Source organism: Perognathus longimembris, chromosome 5 (assembly GCF_023159225.1).
Source record: "Perognathus longimembris pacificus isolate PPM17 chromosome 5, ASM2315922v1, whole genome shotgun sequence".
Taxonomy (NCBI): domain Eukaryota; kingdom Metazoa; phylum Chordata; class Mammalia; order Rodentia; family Heteromyidae; genus Perognathus; species Perognathus longimembris.
This window is the reverse complement of record NC_063165.1, coordinates 80,991,815-81,006,497: the sequence shown is the minus strand read 5'-3', so window position 1 is coordinate 81,006,497 and position 14,683 is coordinate 80,991,815. Positions and strand designations below refer to the sequence as shown.

Below are 14,683 nucleotides of genomic sequence, written 5' to 3'. Positions count from 1 at the left end.
AGCATGGACCTCAACAAAGGTGAGCCAGATGAAGGCTGTATATACATCGGAGCTGCCATGCTGAATTTAGCTAGAATTGTTCCTCAAAGACAATGCTAATAGATTTCCACCCAGCAAAGGGAAAAGTGGTATAAGACACTCTGTCCATGAAGGAATGCATTTTCAGAAGAGCTTTTCCAGTGCCACTGGGACCGTGATACTGTTGAGAAGTCAATGAGAAATCTGAAGGCACTGGAGAATTTAGGGTGTGAACCTTGATTTGAAGACTTCACACACCTGGAGCATAATAATCCATATTAAATAGGAGTAAACATTAGTCAGGAAAGCAATGTGGTATGAACAGAGGGAGTCAAATGGGGAACCAGAAGTTCAGGGAGACATTATTTTGTGTTTCATTTCAATAAATTCCTATTTCATCTTCTCTCCTCTTTCTCTCTCCCACCCTTAGAAAACCACAGTCCCCTTTGCATGTATATTGATTCTTAATTTTTTAGCTAATACTTATGTCAATGTCTTGAGCACATAGAGGTTGCAGGGCTAAAAGATGTGATGGTAGTTTTAATAGCAGAGAGTTCAACTGAGGTTTAATGTCTTCTTTGAGACTCAGACATTCTTTCAGAATATTCTGCTGTAAAGTCATCCTGCTGAGAATTTCTTCATTTGGAAAAATAATGCTACTTTTATGCACACCTAGTGTCATGTCCTTCTCTATGTGCATTTGTCTAGTCAGGAAAATTAATGCTTGCTTTGGAGTGGATGAATCTATGGGAGAAATAGCAAGTCCTCTGAACCCCATGACTAGGAAGAGGGTGTAACCCACAGTAGTGGTGTTGTGTCAACCTGGTATCAGTGGCTCATCCCTGTAATGCTAGCTACTCAGGCAGCTGGGACCTGAGGATCACAATTCAAAGCCAGCCTAGGCGTGAGAGTCCCTGAGAGTCTTACCTCCAACTAGTAAGCAAAAAGCCAGAAGCGGGGGTATGGCTTAAGTTGTTGAATGCCTGTGCTGAGCACAAAAACTCAAGGGACAGCACTTGGGCCCTAATTTCAAGCTCTTGTACCAGTGCATGAATGCATACACACACACACACACACACACACACACACACACACACACACACACACAGAGTAAGGATATTATGACTCATCATGCAACAGGATTTGTACACACTATGTTTTGTTCCCTTGTGTATGAGTCTTTGTTTGCCAATGAATGCCATTCTTATTGAATAAGCCCCTAATCTCCACCGTGGAACTTAATGCTTCCACTTGAGTGGCATTTTCATCCTCCTTCCCACACTCCTTCTGCGGTCACACCATTCTGGCCATTCTGTGAGGAGCTGCTGCCGTGTGAGCTCATGAGGCCACCCACCTTCTGCTGCCTCTACGCCATGCTTCCTCCAGACTCCACTGTCATTTGGAGGAGAGTCAGGCTTATTTCACCCGTATTCTGATCGGCATTGCAAGATGTGTAAACCAGTTTCAATAGCTCCCGGACTACGGAAAGCTCGTCTTTTCTCCTCTGATAAAATGGAGTCCTTTGTAGAACACCGCATGTCTCCTTTACGAGTGCCATTGGTGGGATGCTGTGGGCACTCATGCTTTTGCACGTCCCGTGACATTCGTGGGGAAGAGCCAGGAGGATAGAATTCAGATGCTAGAACCTGGCTGGTCAGGTGACATATCTCAATCCTACTGCAAGACTATTCAGGCTATAGATTTTCTCTGCATCTGTTTTCTTATCCAAGAAAAGAAAGGAAATAATAATTACACCTCTAGCTTTTTGTGGGGCAGTTAAGTAGACCACTGTAATTGTGTAGCTGACATGGACCTTTTCCACAAGATGCAGAGTGAGTTGCAATAGAGGAAAGGGAAAGGAGGAGACACAGGTGGAAGATGCCGTAGAGTGTGTCAAAGGAATTCTTCCCAGCATGCATCTGGCTACTTTCTCACTGCTCAGCACTGCTGGGAACTAAGGACTGCCAACTTCCAATAAAACGAAGCAAAAAAAAAAATCTAATCTTACCGGTTTCCTACACTACAAAGAAATGCATGTAGAATCGGGTTAGAGATTTCTCATGGTTTGGGCACAGGAAATCTGGAGTTGGTGTGTAGATTTCCTTACCCACTTTGCTATTCTGTCTGCATTCCAAGAAACATGTAGTCACTGGTGTGTGTGCTTATTTACATTCGGATTCTTGGTTTGAAGCATAATCTTCAAGATTTTCTTTCCTTGGCTTTTTCAGAATGCGAAACAGAAATATATAAGAATGAAAAAATATGGGCTGGGAATATGGCCTAGTGGCAAGAGTGCTTGCCTCCTACACATGAAGCTCTCGGTTCGATTCCCCAGCACCACATACATGGAAAACGGCCAGAAGGGGCGCTGTGGCTCAGGTGGCAGAGTGCTAGCCTTGAGCGGGAAGAAGCCAGGGATGGTGCTCAGGCCCTGAGTCCAAGGCCCAGGACTGGCCCAAAAAAAAAAAAAAAAAGGAATGAAAAAATAACCACACCTAGTATTTCAATCTTGGTTGACTTTTTTTTTTCATGGTTGATCTGCTTTTAAGCTTAATCAACTTTAAGTTATCGTGATGATCACCTGAAAATTATTGCTCAAGTATGATTTCAAGGTCTTACATCCTAGACTTACTGGTGGTAGTGAACTCTGGGATGAGCCAAGTCTTCATTCTAGAATAGATATGATCTGAAAATAGAAAAGGTTCTTGAGCTTGTACAGTATGTCACCCAGTATGTCACCCAGGAACATGAACTGGAGGCATTTAATTCTGAAGGGTATTTTTCAAACACAGACCAGGCTACCTGCTTGTGTGGTGCTTTGGGCTGTGGCTTGCAGGTGCTTGTTTAGACAAGGGAGGAGGGGTGGCTTGGGTGATGTCATATGGGAATGTCTTTCCAGAACTCCCATCTGTTCTGGAAGAATCTCAGGCACCAAAATGGTCCCAGGTCCAAGATGGCCAAGCACGGTGCCTTAACTGCCTGTGACTAAGTTTGTACTTAATCAGTGGTTCCCTGGTATCTGTTCCAATGAGTTCTGGTACCTGGCACTTAGTAGTCAAAGGCATTTGTATTCCCCTATCTATGCATAGTCTGGTTGGTTGACCAAGAATGAACAATGGACTCTCATAGTCATCCTTGCATCTCACGTTTACTGTGTACAAGGTGGTGAATGGTGACTCCACTGTGAACCAGCCCAGTGAGGTCCAGCTTGAACCTGGCTCAGCTTGCTGACACCCAGTCTCAGCCCCTGAATCTCCTTGGATCAAAATGTCCTTAACAAATCATGTTGAGCCAGACAAGCCAAGAACAGAGAGACTAACGGCACATGCTTTCCTTGATATGTGGGTGTCAGAATCAAATTGCAAAGAGACATGACAAAGCAAACAGGACCCAAGATACCAATACACGTGAGACCAAAAAAGGACAGTCTTGGGGCTGGGGATATAACCTAATGGCAAGAGTGCCTGCCTCGGATATACGAGGCCCTAGGTTCGATTTCCCAGCACCACATATACAGAAAACGGCCAGAAGTGGCGCTGTGGCTCAAGTGGCAGAGTGCTAGCCTTGAGCGGGAAGAAGCCAGGGACAGTGCTCAGGCCCTGAGTCCAAGGCCCAGGACTGGGGAAAAAAAAAAAAAAAGGACAGTCTTGGGAGAAATGCACCAAAAAGTAAGACCCAAGCACTCTTCATATGTACCTAAAATAATATACAGACTGAAAAGAACTCCAAAGATAAGGAAGCAAAGGACCGCTTCTTATATGGTATTTATGGTCTTACATGGTATTTAGAGGACCCTATACTCTTTACCTCACATATGGTGTATACATGAGCACATCTGAGGAAAGCCGGGAGGAAGGCACAGAATGAATGGAAAGTGGGTGGAAAAAATACAGTAGAGGGGGCCCAACAGCTGCGATGGACGCGGATGAAAGTGAACTAAGCAACTCAAGGACAGTGGGGAGGAGGGAAGAAATGAGAGAAAAAGAGGAACAGATTTTACTAAGCAAAAGGAAAGAAATGTACATATCACCTCACCCAACCTGGAAGAAATTGTGTTATTGTTAATGTTCATAGAGTTCATAAGCATTGAAGACTAGAATGACGATGTCCACCACTGGGAAGGTTAAAAAAATGATGAAAGCAGAGGGAGGGATAAGAGGGGTGTTGGCAGGGAGGAAAGGTGGGAGAAAAATGAGGAAGGGGGTAGCAAATACGACAAGCAATGTACTTACTACCTTAAGTCTGTAATTGTAACCCCTTTGTACATCATCTTAACAACAAAAAAATACCTAGAATTAACAGTATAATTACTGGTGAAATATGAACAAATATGTCCTCAAAAGGCCAGAAACAGGCAAATCTCTTTCTATGCCACTGCTTCACATCTACTTGATGTGTCCGTAAGTTACCGGGATGAGTCCTTTAAATGAGCTATGGGGTCCTATTAGACATTTTCCCCTCTTCAAAGAGAATCCTGTTCAGCTATGAGGTAACTTCCCTGTGTGAAATTTACAGGTCTGCCAGCCATAAAAAAAACACATTAATGCATAATATAGAAACTAAACATACACCGGTTTTGCCAAAAGTGGCGAAAGAAATAATGGATTTAGTTCTTCCTTTCTAAAGGAGCACCTGTGAACCTTGCATTTTTATTTTTGATGCCTTTTTGCCTTTAAGTATATGAGATGGCTATTAATGCCCATATACACACAGCAGGGGGAGAAGGGAAATGGCAGTAAATTGTAAAGCACATTTACATTATAACCAGGCCTGTGGAAGCATTGTAATTCACACAGTTATTTCAACAGAGGTTTGGACTCCCTCCAATTTAATTTTCTGGTGTTGGGCTGTGCAGCTGGGTCATTGTGGATCTAATCTGGGAAATGTATCTCCTAAGGCTGTGGATCAGAATGGTGGCCTCCGGGGTGTCACCAAGGGCCGTCATTTACAGCCTCTGAGGTCCGAGGGCAAAGCATCAGAATCGCTTTATGTGGACGTAGCAGTCCAGCTAGCTTCATCAATCCTGTTACAAAGAGCAATAATCAATATTTCATGTTTAATGATGCAGAGCTAAAATTAGTATAGATTTTATGTCTTCCACTTTTCTCAAATTATGCAAACATTAGTAACCTCTTTTTAGTGAACTTATTACACTTCCATTTCTAAAAAGGTGGGTGGTAAGGAAAGAGAGATGGCCTATTCATATTTAATCAAATGATTGAATAGTCAAAAGCATCTGAAGTAATATCAGCGTTTCACGTTGTTAAATAGTTACCCTTAGGTTAATATGGAATGATTCCCCCTGCCCAGCAAAACTGATTGATGTGAATGTCACAAGTTTTGCCACCCAGAACTGTGCAGTGAAACGAATGACCGACTGTGTCCCCATTTCCAGTTCACTTAAGTACTGTGGGGATGAGGCGTGCCAAGCAGCCTAGGTGGAAGCTGGAAAAGTTAAAACAATTGCATTTAGACATAAGGGCTCTTTACGTGGAAAGCAATGTTGATTTTAATCATGTCCAAAGAACACATCCTGCTGGTTTAGACATCAGAAGTAGAGGGGACAGGAGAGACAGAGACAGAGACAGACAGAGGCAGGCAGAGGCAGAGAATGCATCATCATGTCAAGGGGCTGACTCGTTCTCGAGATGAACTTGGCAGTGTTCAGACTGGCAGAGACTGTTATGGGTTATTTTCCATGGAAAGTATTGTACAGAATTAGCAAGGCCAGAACATCGTTAGAAAGCAGGCATTTCACTTCTAGTTTTAGAGAAAAACCTCGTCAACAAATCATGTCCAAACTACCTATTAAAGTGTTTCATTAAAAATAACGTAGCTTTAACATTTATTTCTACCTCCTTTCTGTTCCTGTGTACAAACAAGGAATTAGTGGCACATCAAGTGTTATAACAAGAGAAAAACCTACAGGATTAAAGGCAGAGGGGACACACAGACACACAGATGCACAGACATAGACACAATGTGGTGGCCACCATTCAGGCGACTCAGGACCGTGGGACAGGGCTGTTCCAGGAGCATCAGCCCTGGCAATGCGGCTCATCTTCGTTTACCACTCCACACACAGGGTCACCGGATATCACCTGGGAGAAGATGGAATGCTGAGTGGTGCCAGTGTAGTTCAACTTGGACTTCACCAAGAGGCTGGGCCTAAATATTGAAACAGACAGAGACGAAGTAGAACATGGGACTCTCCTAATAATTGGCAAGTCACACTGAGCCTTCAGGTGGGACAGCTTCTCCTGCAGGGGACACTCAGCATCTAGACATACACTCCCTTCAACTCACATGATTATTCATGTGATTTGTTCAATTTGTTGGATTATAGAAAAGGAATTGCAAAGCAAGGGAAAACCAAAGCAATGGAAGAGCCTTGGGGCACATTGGCCAGAGTCCTTGGTGGAGAGAGGTGACACACATACACTCAGGGGTGACTGAAGAGATTTACATTGAAGCAACTGTCAACAAAGGTGGGAACCTGTGGGTGGGGAGCCCCAGGGAGTTTGGAAGGCCCTGAGGATGGCCAATAGTTGGATGAAGAAAAGGAAGAGAAACTGGGGAGCAGGAGAAGCAGATAGAAGAGAAGGAAGGGGAGGAGAAGGAGGGGAAGACAAAGCAAGGGAATTTTTACCTCAGGAAAAGGAAGAAGGAAGGAAAGGCCTTACAAATGCAAGAGAAGAGAACAAATATGAGCATATGACCTGGACTCTCATTTGGGAGCCTGGAGGTGGAGGGAGCTATGGCCTTCAGCCCTGCAAAGCTGAGCTCAAATAAAAGCTTGAGCCTCCCACCTTCTCTCTTCCACCTTCTCTGGCTCATCCAAGGCCTCTTTCAGCTGAAATCCTCCCCGACGATGACATCAAAGGGGTCTGGGAGGTGAAGCCCCAAGGTAGAGCTCCTGGGACCCAATAACAGTGGAGAAGAGATAGAGAACCATCCCCCTGCACCACAAACCTTCTTAGGAGTTGAGGGTGGGGTGGGTATTAGGCTGTTACCTTTCCTCATACTCAGCACACTGAATTCACTCATGCAACAGACACTTCTTAAACACCCTACATGGGGGAGGAGCAGGAACAGGGAGTAAATAAATGGGTGGCCTTGGCCTTTAGGAGCCTAAGGGAAGGCAGAAATGAAAACCTGGGATCTCCATAGGGAGCTAAAGAAGCAGGGCAGGTACCCGGTCTTCCTGTTGTGTTGGGAAGACAGGTACACAGAGGAAAGATGGTCTTCCTAGGGAATGCTAAGCACAGGTTGTCACTGGACACCCCATGAAAGAGCATGTGGATTCTGGGTTTGTGTGACACTGCCTCTGATAGGAGGCACAAGGCAGAGTCAGGATGTTGCCCACGACCGTGACTGAAGAGTCTGGAATCCATTGTAACAGCAACAGGGAGCTGCTTACGATTTCCAGCAGGAAAATGGCATTGGCTCAACATGGAACTACAGACAAATAGGACCAGAGGGCAAAACCAGTCATGGTAGAGACCAGTTTGTTTGGAAATTTAGAGATAAAACATGTGAGACAGAACTTCCTCCATGGCGGAACTCCCAGTGAGCCCGCTGAGCTAGCCCATTTCCTTATTTGTCTCTGAGAAAACCAGAACTTTCAGGCCAATTGAACTGGGTGTTTTGTATAGCTAGCTTAAATAACCAAATGATGAAATCAGCCCTCCAAATTTTCATCGGAACAGCTGCTCAGAAAGCTCGAGTTAGTCACAGACCTTATGTTTAATATGAGTTCCTAGAGCGTGGAGAGTCAGTGTGAAGAAAGTAGCACACCACTGGAGCTCCCAGGATGGAAGTGTGGCGAGGTGCAGGCACCCAGTGCAAATCCCTCCACCCCTGCCCCAGCCCGGGGAGCCGCCACGGGCAGGGCCTGGGGGTGCGGAGAGCTGAATCTCTACCAGTTTTAATGTAGAAGGTGAAAAAGGGAACGTTTGCAACCTAAAAAATCCAACTCTGTTTTCTGAGAACACTCAAGATTATTCCTTATAGGATGATGTGCAAAGTAGCTCACTAAAATTAGTTGCTTTATCTCGGAAGAGTGGCTTTAAGCCTAATCAGTTTTAGAATTTGGATTTATTGATTATGTTGTTGGAGGCTTAATGGGAAATGAGAAAGGAGTAGGTGAGAAAGAGGGGGAAAGAAGACAGAAATGAAGACTCTGCTTCGTTTAAGGCTCCACCTCCTTCCCTCCCTCTCCAACATCTAACCATCCCTCCATTCCTCCATCTATCTCTCATCTGTTATTCTATTATCTAATCATTATTTTATTATCTATCTTTTATCTATATTGTGTCTACAATCCTACCTACTTATCTATACTCTAGCTAGCAATATTTGCTTCCACCTGCTGTGCAAACCATACATGTAAAAGAAAGTTAAAATAACAATACATAAAGGTGTTCACATGTCATATAGTAGGTCAAGTGAGAGATGCAGCCTGCAAAGAATAGTAAATGGCAAATAAATGTCTAATTTAGCTTAGCTCCTAACTACCAACTCAAAGTAAGTAATTTCTGCAAGACGTATACGTGGCCTTTGTTGATGAAAAGGCATATACACATATATCAAAAGGGACAGATATCCTCTGACTAAATTCTAAAATTAACTTAATTTTCATTCTTACATGTAATAAGAAACAGTGGTGTGATGGATAGATCAAGACACATTCTCTTACAAGAAAATAATAACTTGCAAAACACACAAAAGTATTCTTGAGCTGAGATTTATTGTACTGACATTTGACACAGAAGTCTCATGGTATACAAAGAGGACGTGAAGACTGCCTCTTGTTACCCATTTGTTTTCTATGGAAAATGTTTTTATATAGACAAACCAAACAAGCAACCACCTGTGTGTGTGCAAACTCATTCTTCTGCAGCTCAGCTTAGAATTTTGAGTTCAGGAGGTCTGGGTCGTGTCTCACATTCACCTCTCAGAATTCTTTCAATGGCTAAAAACAACCCCCAAGCTCAGCTGAAAGTGTTTTAAGCAAGTGAGAGAAATCTTTGGCTCATAGAGCAAGACACAACTGTAATTCTCACTGTGACTTCTGTGAGGCACCTCAGCAGTTTCTGGTGACGAGGCTTTAGAGAATTGTGGTCTGTCTGGGAACAAAGTTCTGTGAGCTTTATTTAAATCTTCTGTAATTGATAAGATGGGCAGTATCACCACCAGGAACATGTAATAAGAGAAATGGGATTATAAAGGATATGGGTGACTGGAATTCAAAGGAAGGCTGTGTGAGTGTCCGTGTGTGTGTGTGTGAATGTGTGTGTGTAAGCAGATGGGGTCCAGAGAAGAATTTATCAAGAGGCAAGTTTATCAAGAGTCGCCTATCTATCAACCAACCAACAATACTGTTAATAATACATTTTATTCTTATATTTAAGTAGTTGTACAAAGGACTTGCCATGTAACAAAGCAGTTTATGAATACAATATATTTTGAACAGCATCACCACTTTAGTAATACTTTTGACAACAATAGGAAACACTCCCTAAATAATCTATTCCATTAAATACAGAACACAGTGAAGTCCATAATTCTTAAAACTATGTTCATTTTGCTAATAATCATTCTCAAATAACATTACCAGAAGTACAAAGTACCGATTTTAAGACACTTCTTTCCCTTTTTTTTTTTTTACAGGAAGAACTGAAAAGATTACAGAACCCTTTAGAACAAGTTAATGATGGAAAATATTTGCTTGAAAAGTAAGTAAGATATTAAAGGAAATTACTTGCTAGGCTGAAAAGCTTGCATAAAAATCAACCATACTTCAAGTTTAGCTGCTCAACAGAGAATTTAGAGTAGAGGAGACAAGAGTGAAAACATAGGCCTACGTTGTGACGGTAAGGGGAAGAAAATGGTCGTCATCTACTGAAGACTTACAGCGCACTCTGTACCATTAACACGTCCGAACCTTTCCTTGTAGGGATGCTGATTACGGCCTTTTGATACAAGCATTCCTGTTTCCATGTTGCAGATGGTTGCAGAGGTTCAGAGAGATTTCAGAAACTTGTCCAAATAAGTTCAACTAGTGAGGGTGAGGATAGAACTCAGGCTTGGGTTTGGAATCCCCAGTGTCCTCGCTGTCTGCCACTGCCCAGTCTCAGTCCTTGTCACAGGCTCGTGTGGGGCCACGCTTGCCTCTGGGCACCACCCTTAAAAAGCAGATGGCAGTTGAGCATGGGTGGCTCATGCTTGTAATCCTACCTACTCCACAGAATGAAATATGAAGCCAGCTCAGATAGAAATGTTTCCTAGACTCCAACTTCAAAACCAGCAAAAAGCAGGGCTTGAGGTATGATTCAAGTGGTAGAGGCAGGTCACATAAACATGAGACCTTGAGTTCACACCCTTGCACCAAAAGATGGAGGAGCAGGAGGAGGTGGAAGAAGAGGAGGTTGACCTTCCTAAAGGTACCAGAGGAAGCAATGGAAACCAGCAGCATTCTACAACTGTGCTAAGTACTGTAGAAACAGACAACATGTAGCCAGAAAACAAACAAAATCCCAAAAGGAGCAAGCATGACAGATATGAAGGAATGTTTCTGTAGAAAAGAAACAAACCTATTCTGGTTCTACAAAGCAGAGGAAGGACTAATGAGTAGGATATATGAACAAACAGCCTTGTAACCCAGAAAAGTGATCACCTTTGTAAAACTCCAGCCTCCTCGAAAACAAAGTGAATGAAGAAATGAGCAGAGCTTGTTACGGTGATGCATGCCTGGAGCCCCAGCCCTAGGAACACCAGGGCAGGAGGGTGGCGAGTTCGAGGTCAGTCTGGGCTGCATATTGGAAGCCTACAAGAAGAATGAAGACAATGAAAGCATAAATCTCTGGAAGTGGCGGGCCTTGGCTGGCTCTTTCTGCCTTTCCCAAGCTCTGTGGGTCTGAGCAAATTATTCAACGACTCTGGTCCCCCGGTTCCTTCTTAAAATGGAAAATAAGAAAATGGAGGCAACCCAGGCCTTGCAATCCACGCTGCCCCTCCCTTTCCACCTGGGCAGGTTTGGGCCACACAACTCCTGAGGCCTGTTCCTTCCATGAGGTTCTACAAACTCACCACCTGTCACAGTCAGCCTTCTGATCAAATGGACTTTCAGCGTTGGCTACGGATTTCATTTATTCCTATTATACCTGTGGTCAATAATAAGCATACAGAAGAACAACATCTTCCCGCCATTATGAAAACACTAAGGAGATTCCTCAAAAAATAAAAACTAGAACTACCATGGATCCAGCAATCCCATCCTGGGCTTAGACCCGCAAGAAACGAGTCAGTCCATTGAACAAACCAACTCCTGTGCTCACTGCCTGCACAATAACTGACACGGGAACAAGCCAAGTGTTGACGGATGGAAAAAGAAAATGTAGTGCCCTGACACACTAGAATACTACTCACCCACCAAAAGGAATGACGCACTGTGGTTTGTGACAACATGGGTGAAACTAGAGGATGTCACGTTAAGGAAACAAAGCCGGGCATGCACAGGTGGCAGGTGATTCCACTCATGGGTGGAATCTAGAGATCGGAAAGTCGGATGGTTGGTTACCAGAGGCTGGGAGAGAATGGGGCATGGATATGTATGATTTCTAGGCTTTTGTGCACCTGTTGAAAGTACAGTTAAGTCATAAAAAGTAAACAAGTAGCTTAATCCCACATCCCCAGCACCAGGACTAGGTAAACAAGAATACCGAAGGAGTTTCAGCTGGCTCAGAGTCAGTGTTGGGATGACATTAGGTCCCGATCAGAGCTCTCCATCTTTGCTGCTCTTACCATCCTCTGTCAGCTTCATGCAAGTGCCCGGCTTGTGGCTTGCCCCCCCAAGCCTAGCAGAATGGTATCTGCAGAGGACCCCTCCCCCCCACGCCTTCAGGAGATTCTAAGAGTTCAAAGCCAGCTGTGCAGATGGGGAGAGGGGCGGGGGTGGGGGGTTCCTTACCTGTGTTCTCTGAGCACACAGCACCTCTGGGAGGCTCCATCCATTTCTTTATTTATTTATGCTGCCTCCATTGCTTTCTCATGATTGATTTTACCGTAGGAAATGAACTCCGAGTCTTCTTCTCTTTTCTTGCTAAGTGACCACAGCTTTTTGTGGGTCTTCCCAAGCAGCACCACCTCCCCCACACCTCCCCACCCCCACCCCGCTCCCACCCTCAGGAAGACACATGGAAGGTAGTGGTTCCTTTGTGGCTTCGCCCCTCCCTCCCCTGGCCACCCACATCCAAAGGCCTTGGGAGGCTAAAAGCTTCTGGAAAGGAGCAAGGCTGTTTTGCATGCTTCTTTTCTCCAATCCTGATAGAGAGGAATCCCGGGGGTGGGGGGGGTGGGTAGGCATGGCCTCCTCTCAGAGCTCACCGACCTATGAATTTCGGTGTCTTCTTTTCAAAGGCTTTAAAGAAGCCTTTCCTTTTCTGCTTGTCCTGAACAATAAGCAGTGGACACCGGCATCAGTGGTTAACCCGTTTGCATGGATTTCTTGTCTGCTTCTAGGCAGAGCTGTGTCCTTGAAAGCTGTCAGATTTGATTGAAAAATGGTTGTGCTAAGAGTGAGCATATTAGGCATTCCATTATCACCATGGCTGACTTAGGTGCTGATCGCCATCCCCTGAAGTAACCGTACGTTAAGTGATCGTGGTGTCATGGCAGCTGATCTGTAATTCCCCCTTGGAACATTTATTCTAAATGCTCAGCAGGAGGTTGAGGTAGACAATGTAAAGGGAGAGAAAACATCAAGCCCATTGCTATGGGAGGCCATAGGTAGGGCCAGCTGAGTGCAATTGAACACACACACACACACACACACACACACACACACACACAATCTATTTAAAGCTTGGCACATGTCCAAAATTAGAGATTAGTAAGGCCCTTAATGAGGAGGCTACTTAGGACTCTATTGTTTATGATAATCATCTATTGATTTGAGGAAGACCTTAAGCTGAGAGCCATTTTTTTTTTTTTTTGGTAACTATTGAGTCTGCCTGGATTTCTTGTAGGAGACATGGGCAAGGGTCATGTTCTCTTAACCTATAATCACATCATTAAAAACAACAAATCATTCATGGAATGGAGTAATGATAGCCCGTTTAAACCAGCAGGTATTGGAAGCATAGAATTGGTTGGGAATGCTCAACATATACTTCCAAGTTATCAAACCCAATAATACAAATGTTTTATTATTCTCTTTTTCAATATATGACACCATTATTACTGGTCGTTGTGTAACGATAGGTTCTATGAGACACTTACATATATGTCGGTTGACAATTTGCTCATTTGTAATTAATGGGCTATAATTAACAGAATCTTAAGGAATTCTTCTAGAAGGCTGTTGTAACTACAAGACCCTAGGATCATAAAAATGGACTTTCCATGCTCACATAGGACCCTGTGTTTTCTCTGACACCACTAACCACACCTGTTGCTAATCCAGTACCCATCTTTGTCTCGGATTCTGTAAAATCATCAACACAGTAGGCTGTCAAGAGTTTTCATCATTTCATCCCCCCATTCCTTGTTTTATTCCCGCCACTCGTGACATTAAATGTCTTTGTAGCATGAGAGAATAAGGGAGGTTTAATAACAAACCCTGAATACCAAACACATTCTCTCCAGTCATCAGGCTGGTGGCCCACAAAGCGATCTTGGGCTCATGGCACCACCTAGTGGTGACATAGGAACTTATCTGCTCAACCGTATTTTCCCTGGCTCCTGGCTGGCTAAATCCTTTTTCTGCAGAGGAAAGTCATGATTTTGATGAATCAGCTCTGGACATTTTTTTTTCTTTTTGCTTATCTTTTCTTTTTCTTTACTGCCACCATAATTCTGGTTCTCATTGCCTGGCCAAGTTGAACAGCTTTCTAATGAGCTTCCACTGTCCTTGCTTACTCCGTGGCAAGCCACCTCAAACATACCATTTACCACCTCACCTGGCTCCAATATTTTGTGTTTCCTGTACTAATGCTCTTTCTTCATGCCGTAGGCCACAATCCATTGATGTTTTGTTAACTAAATTTGATAGGTCCCCATTGGCTTTTGAAAAATCTTGCAAAATCGAATCGAAATGCATCAGTATGCAATTGGAGAAATAACTTTTCTTGAAACTTTGGTTACATACACACACGCACACACACACGCACACACACGCACACACACACGCACACACACGCACACACACACACACACCCTACCATGTGTGTATTGGATTGGAATATAAAGTATATGACTTCCACACACTGCAGATAACAGGATTAAGGAGCTAGAAACAACCTTCTAAGCAGTATCTTGCAGGGAGAAAGCCGCAAGGCACAAGTTTTGCTACGGTTTGTCCAGCACTGAGCCTCAGATTTCTGAGCTACACAACAGCAAAAGCAACAAAAAGTTACTGAAATAATTAAATGAAATAATAAATGTAAAATACCTATGACAGTGTTTGGTACACATTTTGTAACCAGTGACTATTAGTCTTATGGTCATCCAAACTTATCTTCTTTTACCACTCACTTTTATTATCCACTTGTCTCAGTCACTTTTAGCTGGCTAAAAAATAGCCTTGGGCCAGGCATTGGTGGCTCACACCTGTAATCTTAGCTACTCAGGAGGCTGAGATCTGAGGATCACAGTTCAAAGCCAG

At 43.7% G+C, this 14,683-nt stretch overlaps 1 protein-coding gene across 1 annotated transcript in view; it reads left to right on the top strand.

Annotated features, from left to right (window-relative positions):
• Nucleotides 1-14,683, top strand: part of Iqcj (IQ motif containing J) — a 116,437-nt gene that overhangs the window by 94,437 nt on the left and 7,317 nt on the right. The window contains exon 2 of the mRNA XM_048345858.1: nt 9,691-9,755. Within this exon, the coding sequence (XP_048201815.1) occupies nt 9,691-9,755 (65 nt within the window). The remainder of the gene's footprint in view (nt 1-9,690; nt 9,756-14,683) is intronic.